This window comes from Parasteatoda tepidariorum, chromosome 3 (genome assembly GCF_043381705.1).
Source record: "Parasteatoda tepidariorum isolate YZ-2023 chromosome 3, CAS_Ptep_4.0, whole genome shotgun sequence".
Taxonomy (NCBI): Eukaryota; Metazoa; Arthropoda; class Arachnida; order Araneae; family Theridiidae; genus Parasteatoda; species Parasteatoda tepidariorum.
Genome location: NC_092206.1, coordinates 31,014,815 through 31,027,697, shown reverse-complemented (window position 1 = coordinate 31,027,697; position 12,883 = coordinate 31,014,815). Strand labels below are relative to the sequence as shown.

At 31.3% G+C, this 12,883-nt stretch overlaps 1 protein-coding gene across 1 annotated transcript in view; it reads right to left on the bottom strand.

Annotated features, from left to right (window-relative positions):
- The window catches only part of LOC122268768 (uncharacterized), a 27,026-nt gene extending 26,516 nt beyond the window's left edge, over window positions 1-510 (bottom strand). The window contains exon 1 of the mRNA XM_043039052.1: window positions 109-510. Coding sequence (XP_042894986.1) covers window positions 109-510 — 402 coding nt within the window. The remainder of the gene's footprint in view (window positions 1-108) is intronic.
- Between the last annotated feature and the right edge of the window lie 12,373 nt (window positions 511-12,883).

The window sequence follows — 12,883 nt, the reverse complement described above, 5'->3', positions numbered from 1 at the left end:
GGTAATATGTTTTCCTTCGACACGAAGAATACAAGTACGAATTTTTCCGTCCCGACCGTTAATTAATTCAACCACGAGAGCTTTTTTCCACACGTGTCTTGGTCGTACATCCTCTTGCAGTAGAACCAAATCTCCTACTCGTACTCGTGGTGATTGCCGAACATTTTTTACTTGATGATGTGAACGCAGTTCCAGCAAATACTCTTTAGTCCACCTTTTCCAAAACATATCAAGTACATCTTGTTGTTTTCTGTAAATATTAGTGAGTTTATCACCTTTAAGCTCAGGTCCAGATGGAACAGTAGTAAGCTTTCGACCAGTTAAGAAATGAGATGGTGTCAAAGCTTCTTCTGTATCATTCTCACCGTGCTCGTAAATCAAAGGTCTACTGTTGAGCGAGGCTTCTATTCCCACCAATACTGTAGCTAAGGTTTCCTCATCTAGTAATGAGCGACCAAGTGACTTTCGAAGGCACCGTTTAGTTAGACCTATTAGTCGTTCCCATGCCATGCTCATACTTTGCTTATGCGTACCGCAACACTATAAATGAACTCGGACAAAAGTGACCGGGAAGTGAATAAAAGAAGGGAAAGAAGTGAAGAAAACCGAGATTGTCAAGATTTAAAAACTGGATTGAGAGAGTAGATAGAACTTGAAATTTCTTAAAATTACCAACTACAAGATCAACAGAAAAGTTCAAAATCTTAAAGGAGGCTACAACTCTGATTTGGTTGTAGTGCCAGGTGATGATGATACTCCTATTTAAAATGCACTAGATGTTCAGATGTTTCTAAAAACTTCATTTTTGCTAAGGACTCAAAAAATATAATTCAGGTGGTCATTACGGTGCAACAAGTAATCCAATATATGTATACAAGGCCTGAAAAATTAAAAATATAATGCTAATTTTTATGCAATATTCTATAACACTGTGGAAGAAAAATACGGCCTAAACTTCGTTAAAAATAGCAGCTTCGTAAAATGTTGGAGTTTTTATTTTGATGTACCAATTGATAGACTGATTGACCATTTGGCACAAGTTATTCATGATGTCCACTGTAGCCCAATTTAGACAACTAGCCCCTTCTCTCCTATAAATAAAAAATAAAGCATAATTTCAAACGAATACACTAAAAGAATATTATTTAATTGACGTACGAGTATATTAATACAGGTGTCACTTCTTAATTAGTTAATATTTAATAATTATACGTAAAAATAATAATTTACAAAATTTATTTCTACTCTTTCTATAATTACAAAAGCAAGAATTTCACAAGTAAATTTTATCTGAAAGTTATTTGTCATCGCATTCCGAAGTAGTAAGCCTTTATTATAAATCCTTAAAGAATAATGTCAGAGTATAATATAAGGATTTATTGAAAACTCTCCTGTACTCGTAAACTAAATAAGTTATTGCTTTTTTTAAAAAAAAATTATGTTGTTTGAAGACACGAGTACAATAATTAAATAAAGGCGGCATATATAAATGAATAATACTTCATTTCTGATAAAAGTAGTTAATTTAATTAAATGTCTCATGATAATAAATTGCATCCAAACAAGTTTGAATAGCGTAATTTTATTTCAAAGCAATTCACTTTAAGTTTTGCCATATATATATGTTTACATGTTTGCGTAAAATGCCGAAAGCATGACACAAAAGTTAATTAAGATAATTAGATTTGTATTACTACTGAGACCAAAATATTTATTCTTTTCTTATGAATATTTATTTGAAGTCGTTACATTTAATTTTGATTTATGCGGTTAGCTTTGATAATTTCCTTTGATTTAAAAAGTTTGTTATTGCTACCAGAACGTAAGTTTTGTTTGCTTAAATACATTGTTTTTTTCTTCAGTTTTTTTGCGTACTGGTTTCTGGATAAAGCATATAGTGTTAATATATAATTTCACAAAGCGGCTGGGTGGCGCAGTTGGTTTGTCGCAGTCTGCGGGTTCGATCCCCGACCCAGACACCGGATTTTCGAGATGCAGAAAATCCTCAGCGGCCATGTCGTATGATTATGCGGCATGTAAGAGATGCCTGGAGTGCCTTATTGGCTCTTGGCTTTTCCGGCAAAATTAAATTCCTAGTGCACTTTAGCATCCAAATAAAGTCTCGGTGCTGCCATCTAGTGTGATAGAAACTAGACGTCCAAATTAACATGGCCAACGGTATCTCACCCATTGTGGTGGTCCTGAAAGAGTGGATACCAATTCTGGAGACGCACCAGGTCTGATCACCGGGTAGACTGATTGTGCAGCTCATTGGAAATAAAAATATAATTGCACAAATCTTAACTTTGTGGTAAATATAAACAGTATCTAGGTACAATAAAGGGGTTAGACAAGGTTTGATTAGATGACTTGCAGCGCCACAGGAGGCTAAAGTTAGAACCATTTCTTGTCTTGAAGGCAACAAAATACAAAGCGTAAAATAATTTATGAAGTTGAATATAATTTTCAATTTTGCGCAAATTTATTAGCGCAAAGAACTTATCATGCGTAGCGGACGAGTGCGATGCTATAATAAGTCACCAATAATGTTGAAAAAAAAATCAATTGCGAAAAAAAAAAATTCAAAAATAAAAATACTCAAATTTTTTAATTTCTTTTCATAACTAAGAATATTTTAAGTTTAAATGAAACAAATCTGATAAATTTTGAAGCTTCATACAGGGTTATTCATAATTCCCTTCGGGGTTTCGAAGCGTTATAGTTAGAAAAAAAGAAGATGAATATGAAAAAAAGAAACATATGAAATTATTCCGAAACTATTCAAGTTTTACTTACATACATTACCGGTGTACTATGAGTGAAACCTTGGTCACACGGCATACATCAATGCGATAGTCCTGTTCCTGCCCGGAGGGAATTATGAATAACCCTGTATGTTTGGTTTTAATGCACTTCCGCGCATTACAAATAAACTGTAAAAGTTTTTAGTGCATAGTTGCCACCATTTTTTATGTTGAAGTGAACTAAATATACTTTTAAAACTGAAGTTATCGCGCATAAAATCATATAAAATTGACAAAATAAAAAATAATTCGAATACGTTAGAAAACTGCGCCTGTTTTTAAACTATGTGTTCATGAAGTCATTAAATTGATTCTAATGCTCGTGAAAATATGCGTAGTCAGTAAACAAACAAAAATATCTATAAACAAATGACTGAAACTGTAACAGTGACAAAGTAAATAAAGTATATTCCTTCATGTACTGCAAAACATTATAGTTTACCACAACATTAAACATTGTGGTTACAGTGTGGCATAAGAATCAATAAACATCGATTTTTTAAGCTATCTAGGAGAACAAATTATTAAACTTTCATATGATTTAGTTTAAAATTTTACACCATGAGTACTACTGAAGTTTCTGTTTCGTGAAAGTTTAATTAAGTCTCTCTAAAATTACTCTAATGAAACCAAACAATGACATCGAATTCATTTTCAGAACGGAAATGGATACCCATTCCCTCGTCATGCCAAAAGTAATATGGTACATTTCCTATCTTTTAACAACAAAATTAGCATTTAACATGACCGTTCTCTCACGAAATATTCATTAAAACTTTTATTCAGTAGTCGCACCTGTGCGGAAACCGAAAAATTTAAATAGATTATTTTTTTTTACCACCGTTGATATTATTTAGATAAAAGTTCAATTATCGTTAAAATTTTGCTGGAATGTTTTTAACTTATAGAATGATAGTCATTATTTCACTACAGTCATTAGTGCACTTTTGTTTTTCTATTTTGTAAAAATCCGTACCTTAAAATTTTATTTAAATGAGATGGTCTAGTTATCGATATACACCGAAGAGCCATTACATTATGACCATAATCCATCTATAACAATGGGCTCGCCCAGGTTTTCATGGTTTCTTGCCCAGGAACAATGTTTTTATGGGGCACATTAGGACCCATTATCCTCATAAAACAATCCCTGACGTCTGTAAGCTACTTGAACATAGTTGCAGACCAGGTTCACCCATTCATGGCAACAGTTTTTCCTGCGGGGGATGGTGTTTACCAACAGGATAATGCTCCATGTCATAAGAGTCGAACCGTCGAGGAACATTCCAGTGACTTTCAAGTCATGTCTTGGCCCCCAAATTCACCTGACCTTAATCCAATAGAGCATTTGTGGTCCTACTTGGAAAACCAAATTCGTGCTGCCACGCTACTCCCTCGCAATGTGAGGGAATTGCAGGATCAGTTGGTGAGCGCTTGGTACCAGATACCTCAGACTACCTATCAGTACCTAGTGGAATCAATGCCACGGCGGGTGCTAGCTGTTTTGAGGGCTAAAGGTGGTCCTACATGTTATTAGTAGGGTGGTCATAATGTAATGGCTCTTCGGTGTAAATCTCAAATAGTTTTTTTTTCGCGAATAAAGGATTCTTTTCAGTACTCTCTGTCTAATCTTTGCGTTATTTATTCTTTCTGTTATTATTATTCTTCAAATTCTTGTTTCATATAATGTAGCATCTGCTCATATCCGATAAGGGGATTTGAAATGCAATGGTAATTCTACTTCTTCACAGTTTAAAACTCCATTGCAAACATCTAAATTTAATTTTTCTTCAACAAAAATTATATTCTTACAAGAATTTAATTTTTTGAAACAAAATTCTTCTGATATTTAATACCTGCGCCAACCATCACAGAATAGTACTTGTCTAATTTGTGGCTCATGGATATTGCTTGAAACTGTCACCGTTCTGAAACTAGTATTGAATATGTTTTCGTTATTGCCCTTTTTTATGGAAACTAACAAAAACATCTAGTTTACAATAAGTTTGGGTTTATAAAAATAATGTTTTTTTAAAGAATGTATTTTTATTTATTTTATGCATGTTTATCGACTGAATCTTACGCAAGTAAACTGTTCGCCTGTTGTATAATTCAGTAACAAGAAGAATATTCTTGAAAACTATTGTTACTTTTTGCTGGCAGCTTTACAATTCGTTCCGTTTGGTATGTGAGGATTAATGTTGTTTACTTGGCTTATTTTAGTCTTTCTCTTTAAGCATTTGCATCAGAATACTGTTTGGTACATATATATTTTCTTATTCTACAATAAAATTATTTAGATTTTATATAACAATCACGTTTTAATTGCATTTTTATAAACACAACTTAGCGGATCCGTATGCGGGAAGCATATTAGATGTTTGTGAAATGTACAGACTGGAAATCTGCTATTTTTCTCAACTAAAAATACTGAGCAATTATTTTGTGGACAAAAGAGTAGAATTAGTTCTTGAAATTTTCAATTTTCGAAAAGAGTTATTTATTATTTATGAAACTTTGTTTTAAGCTAGATTTTGATTAATACTTTAAACTAATATCTTTAAACAAAACTTAGGATTGCATGCATGTTATAATAATTTAACATATAGCAGCATGATGGTTTTGTTTCTTTTTGTGGTTATTAGAATGTTGAGAGTTGTTTGAAAAAATCTTGAACACAGTGGGAGTGCAGAATATTAACTATACTGAAAAGATTACATTTTTTTTTCTATTATCATAAAAAAATATTAAATAATTTAGCAGTGATAACTGATTTCTCAATATTTTTAAAAAATAGATACTATATTCATGCACATACAGGGTGTTTCAAAATTATGATCCAAGTAGAAGCGCAAAGAGCAGGTATACAAAATGAGCAAAATAATACACAGGGCATCGGTTCTTAATTTTTTTCGTGTCTAGAACCTTAAATGAGTGAGATTTTTTTTGTATAGCCCCGACTTTATACATACCTGTCATTAGCATCTGCGAATTCATTAGTTGAAGGAAGACTGATAATTAGCTTTAAAAATATTTAATGCTAAGAAAGAAACACTTTCATCATTTTACACTGTTAGAAATTTCTCTGAAAGAGGGTTAAATAACGATTTTTTAATAGTTATTTTGCAACTGACTCTGCGCACACATTACAGCCGAGATGGTTTATCTGTCAGTCTCATGTTCAACAGAACTGAGGTTCGATTCCCAGAGTTGACGATGCAATATTTCTTCCATTTCCTTAACTTGAGAAGTTCTCAGTGTCCTACACTCTCCAAGGCCCATTATCTAACAAAAAGATAAGATGCTATGTCTTGTTAAATTTTTTACAGTTTTAAAACTATGGTAATTATAAATGGTTAAAAAACCGTATAGTTTTTGTGTTCTCGGTTTTATAACCATACTCGCTGCAAACGGTTTCAAAACCGTAAAGGTAAAAAGTGTATTTTACCTTAAACTTCATGGTTAATTGGACAGACAGATTTGCTGATGGTTATTTTAACATAATTTAAAAATGAAAATTTTAACAGCGTATTAATAATTGTCTTGAAATTTGCCTTTGTATTAGGCAATTAGATTCTCTGAGATGGCATTATCAACTTGTTAGACCTTTATTGCAAATGGCTCAATAGGTTACTATAAATTAATAATAATCGTTGTCCGGATTCAAAATATCAAGTTACAGCATTAGACGATATTAATTCTATACTTTTCAAATAAAGTTATGCAAATTTATTATAAATTTAAAAACAAATCTGGCCTTAATACTGTAATCTCTAGTCTAAAGTTTACGTTTTGCGCGTTTAAGTTAATGATTTCCTTAAATTGTGCCACTATCAAGACTACCCTCTGACTACAACTTTTTTAAAAATCAAGCAATGCCTAATGCTTGATTTTACTTACGTTACCAGCTGCACAAAAACTACAATACATTTAATAACAATATTTAGTTTGTATGATTCTTAAGAAAATGAAGTGACGTTTTTTATGTAGTAAGAAGTGCTTGGGTTTCCATTCTTCGACCTGTCTTCCTAAAAATATTGCGTCCAGTAAGCTAGTTATTAAATTAATAATGGGTGAAGTTGAGGAGGAAAATTAATAATCGCTTAAGTGAGTTAAGAGCTTTCTTATCAATTCAATTAACAGTCATTTAATTAGGGGAGTTCCCGATATTCGCTCTCATAGTTTAGCAGACAATAACTTCTTGCAATTTGCCTTAAGCATTTATTAGTTGAGAGTTGATAGAAAATGACATAATAGATTTTTGGTCTGTATTTTTAATAGCATAAAAATAGATCTAATTACATGTTACTAGTTTTCGAAATTACTGGTTAGTTTTTATAGTTAAAAAACCATGTTTATTACAATCACTTAAGTATTTCACAGAGGGAATTTTTTGTTGTTCTAACACAAATACTTGCCCTTGCTTAACTCTGGTGTTTGGATTTTAAATCGAAATTAGTTTTTGCTCGTAAAGATTCAGATTTCCTTTTAAAATTACACTTTCAGACTATTTTTTTGTCGAAATGTATAAATTTAATAACGTTATATGTAACAGAGGGTCAGATAAATGATGCGGATTTATCTGGGAGTTAGGGTAATAAATGAGCATTTATCTAGGAGTTAGGGTAATAAATGAGCATTTATCTAGGAGTTAGGGTAATAAATGAGCATTTATCTAGGAGTTAGGGCATATCATCAGGATTAATATTGCATAGGAAACCATGCCCGGAAATGTTATCTTGCATGGCTATAGCGTTTCTCTATTATGAGGGTCATTCTCACAGAAAAGGTATAAATAGACTAAGAAAATTTCTTAAATTAAAGTAATTAAAAAGTGTTAAAAATTACATAAATGCCTTTATTTATTTTTGTTATATGTTCTTATAATAATGGTCAAGTTTTCTATTTTATTTTCTACAAGATTTTAAATTCTGCTTTGTCCACGGAGGAGATGTAATAGTCAAAGGAGGATGCATTTTATGTTATAAAATATAAAATATCAATGAAGACTAATTCATTAATTAATGGGTACAACTGATATGAGTTTAACATTAATAAGTAAATAATAAAATATTTCATTATTAGAGATAGAGCTACTTCCGATTAATCATGCTGCTATTAAAGGAAACATCCATTTTTAAGCTAGGTGTACAATTTTTTAAGTAACTCATACTGAATATTAATAAATTAAAATGTAAAGACTATTGAAATAAAAATTCAGATTCCACATGAAAGTTGAGTGTTGAGGGTACTCTTTTGTGAACATTTTATGTAAGTTAAGCATACTGTCATCCAAATAAGGTTTTCGTTTTTTCTCTTTTCTTCTTGTTATTGTTTCCTTTTTCCCTGGGCACAAACAGCTTGCTCTATCAATTTCTAGAAATTTAAGTACATTTAATCACGATTTTTCTGTTAAATCTTTTTCTGATACAGATTTTAAAGTTTCTTGCTCTTTTTTTTACTTTCTTCAAACAATATAAGGTTTTCTTTTAATTTCTGTCTAGCTTGTCTCATACTAAGTTTTTTCTGTTCCCTTCTCTTTTGCATTTGAACATTTGATTGCTTTCTTTTCTTACATTTTGGTTTTGCCATTTTTTTCCTAAAATTTAAAGAGAAAAAAAATGTTATACATCACAGAAATTATTTAGAAAAATTGCCAATATTTACTTCTCCGATAAGAAAAAGTTAAACTTAATTGATTTTCTTTAAAAATACAAACAAATTAGCACATTTGTTCCATTTAAAAAAATATCAATTAAAAGAAAATAGTTTTTTAATTATTAAAATTGTATTATGGCTATTTAGCACATTGTCTCTTCCATTGACTGTGTCTTCTCCTCGGTGGACTTGTTATGTCCACGGAGGAGACAAAAACTAGTTCTTGATTTTTTCTGATTTTTAATTTTAAAGTTACGAAAATGGGGCAGTTCTTTTTATTAAATATGCTATTTTTGCAATCTAAAATTCATCTATCAAAAATAAAATAATTTTCTCTTACCTTCTTTATGATGTCCACGGAGTATACGGTGAGAACTTTGCCAAACCCCAGTTGAACACAACAATCCAAAACTGACACCAAAGAGAACAAAAACAACTGATAGTTAACATTAGAAAATTGAAGAGTTACCCCTCCCAGCAGCTGTCTTATAGGGATTTCGCATATACTGTCCTTTATTGCATATTTACCGAACTATATTAATTGTCCATGGAGGGTGATTTCATTTTTGATGGACAAAGTTTACTAGTCATTTACGTTACAAAATTTTTTGTTTTTAAAAAAAATATTAAATAAAAAGTTACTATAAACATTTAACTAGGTAAAACTACAAAAATCGTTAAAATAACATTTAAATGGTTTAACAGCCATTAAAAATTATTTTGTGTCACAGACGTAGGGACGTCCATGGAGGGGATTTTTAAGTTATGTTTATTAAAAAATAAAAATGAAATATTAAATACATTTAGCAGAAATGCATATGATTTGGTAGTTAGAGCTTTACGAAAAATGATGAAGAAAAATATTAAGAAATCTGCCGTATTTCCTAATATTTATTGCTCAGGGATTTAAAAAATCACCTGTTTGTGAGAATGACCCATGACTTGTTCATAAGCACACAAAGAAACAGTTCATAATAGGGGGTGGGGGAGCCCCTAGCGGCGTTTGATGATATTTTCGGGCATGGGTTCCTAAGCACTTTTAATTCTGATGAATCCCCCAGAAATTTGTTGCCACATTTATCCGATCCCCTGTTTTATATATAGCAGTTTTAAACTTGTATTTTTCAAAAAATGGTGGGAAAATAAATATAAATCATATTGTAGAGCGAAAAGAGAAACCGATTGTGGATTTTAAATCAGCTACTTTAAAATATCCAAGATCAGTTAAAAAATCTCATTCAACAGAAATCCCCCTCCCCAGTGCAACCATTACATTTTGCTTGGTTCTTACGAGTAAAAAACATGTGCTGTTAACTAAATTTTGACTTTATACCTGAATTAAAGCTTAAAAAGGAAAAAAAGAAAAACATCCAAACTATTCCTTAATGACATGAATCCATGAATAATTTATAAATGATCTTACAATAAATTTTATGTTTTTCTCATTAACTATAACCATCTCTATCGACTAGATGGTCGTTGTTATTGAATGCGTAAAGTTTTACTATCTCTAAATCTAATATTTTTTTTAGTTACTATTTTTCTGAATTACTTTGCTTTTGAAGTTCAGTTTCTAACGAAAATAAATAAATAAATTTTATAGAAAATTACTAGTTGAAATTCTGAAACAAAAATTGAAAATTGTTTGTTTTCAGTAAAATTCATTTTTAAATGAAAAAATAAATATTGCTTGAACAACAATGTTTCGGTGAAAAGCATAATTCCAACCAATCTTCTTTAACAGTGTTAAGTTAGTTTATTGAATAAAAGGTTTCTTTAAGTTTATACATTCACTTCCGTGGTAGAAAAATCGTTCCCAAGAGCCTGTGCTGCAAATATAGGTAAACCGGAACTCGAAAATATAAGTATTGGCTTTTCTTTACTGCAAACCGATGAAGTTATTTTTTTTTGTACTAGTGTAAGATGTAACATAAAAATCGACTTTTGAGGATAAAACAAAATTGTTTTCCTAGGACCTAAATCCCATAACTAAAGTTTCTAGCTTTTATTTTTCGAGGAGTAAGTGAAAACCTTTAGTTTTAGTATTTTCCTTCTATAATATTAAATTTTTTTTTCCAATTTGTTTTGCAAAAAGTTTGCTGCTATTCTGTTTCTTTGAACATTTTAAAAAAAAATTGCAATCTTAATTACTAGGCCTGAGGACAAAATGAAAATAGGGTTTAGTGTAGGGTGTTTACGTGTCTTTACCGTACAGTTACGGTTATTTTACCAGAATTTTTTTAGCCGTGCAAGATCCTTTTTACAGCTTCATACTATTGCAAAGTAGGGTTTTGTGTAATTGTTATTCTAAAAAGCAGATATCACTCAAAAACAATTATAAAAAAGAAATAAAATTAGATCAAGCTTTATTCCAGGGCTTGCAAAGTTAGTTAATGACCAGTAAGCTCACCTATCGCAATAAACGAATTCACAATAGCTGAGAGTGTGTAAATAGGTAATTTATATAGAAATTTCTTGTTGTGGTGAATGGTAATTCCTTTACTCACTTTTCCTTCACCCCGTCACTTTTACGGGAGCGAGAAGGAAATGGTTAATACTTTCTAATCAATTGAAATTAAAATCTTTAAGTGGATTTAAAGTATGATTTAAATTAACTATGTTTAGATTATCGCCATTGGCTTCTATAACTTTTTGCTTTACGTGAATTATTGTACAATTATTATACAGGGTGTCAAAAATTGCTACTAACTAATTCAGAGGAGTGAAAAAAGTCATTAAGAAGATGAAAAATTACCACAAAACACATTATTGCAAACAATATTGAGAGAGTAAAAATCACCAAAAGCCATGCAGGGTTTGGCATCATGATAGAAAACAACCATAAACAATATTTATTTTATCATATATTACTAAAGTTGTTCCAGGTGGTGCCCTCTGGAGTCATTGTACAGTCAACAACGACGTAAAAATGATTCCCGGATCTGTTTGAAGTTTCCAGGTGAGCTAGTGATGTCTGCCGAAGCGACGATAATCCTTGTTATGAGATCCTCCTGTACGACCACTGGTGTATTCAGCTTTTTTGGGTTTGTCACATCGAGTCCCGGTGGCAATGAAGATGCTTAGCGCTTTAAATTGAATAGCATACCAGCTCTTAATTTTGTTAGGACAAGCTTCAATTGACCACCACCTTTTGGACCCTCTAGATTCAGACCCTGCAGACGTTTTGTAACTCTTTCCACCCTCGTTACGTGGTTTACTATCCCGTGTTCTATTGTACGTTGTAATCCTTTCGATATCTTTTAATCGCCTCTTTGAGTATCTCGCTCGAATTTCGTCACCACACTCTATGGCTATAATAAATATAATTTAGAAGACAAGTATTAAATGACTGGGATATCGTGAGAAAATTTCAAAACTCTCAAGGGTTTCACAACTTGGAAAAGCTTTAAACCTTCGGCTAGCTCACATCTCACATGGGTGAACCAGGTACTGCATATGACAGATTAATATCGTATTTCTCATACTATTTGTTCTTTGCTGCTTTAGTTAAATTTACCTATAATATAATTTATTGTGTTTGCTAGCTTATCGTATTTCTTTCTTTGAGAGATTTTACTTTTATAAAGAGCAATCGTAAAATTTACTATGATTGAAGACCAGTGAAAAATGGTGAAGGGAAAATGGTTAAGGGAAAAATGGGTTATGATGTTAATTTCTTTTCTGAAGAATATAAACAATTAAATGAATATTAAAAATTCTATTGCTCAGAGACACTTAACATTTGGAAAAACTGATTCAATATACAAAGGGTTTAGAGCAATACAGCTATAAGTTGCACTTTTTTCTTCCTAAAATATGAAATTTTTAGATTAACTTGTTCTTTTAGCAATATTTGTAGGTATGTATGTTACTTACACCAAGTAGTCCTTCAAAAGAAATCATGGGGCATTTTTTAAAAAAAAATGCTCTAGCTAAAAAATTTTTCTGAACAATTTAAAAATGTTGTTTATTATTATATTGCCTTTAGCCTTTAATATATGTAGATCTTGTTTTCTTTTATTTTTAAAGTTGTTTAATTACTATACATTGTTTCAATAGCATTTCATTTAAAATTGCGACGATCAATTTTTCATAGTATAATAAAGTTTTGAGTTACTTGTGAGACACTTAATTTTAAATAGATAAAAGTGTTTTTTTAATGTTGTGTTATGGTCATATTATTACGTACACTGTTAGCTGGGTGCATAATTGCACCATGTATTGTTCAAATTTGCTGCAGCCTTAATATGGTGCAAGTTGAACAGTATTCTTTTATTTATTTAATTTAGTTGTTATACAGTGCTACGATTCAACTAGGTCTGATTTTGTCTCCGTCAAAGGTTAAAGTATCTTCAATTTGAACGGTAGCAGAGTTCAATTTAAGCCTCCGCGTACGGCTCCCGTGATTTGAGCGGGTTATC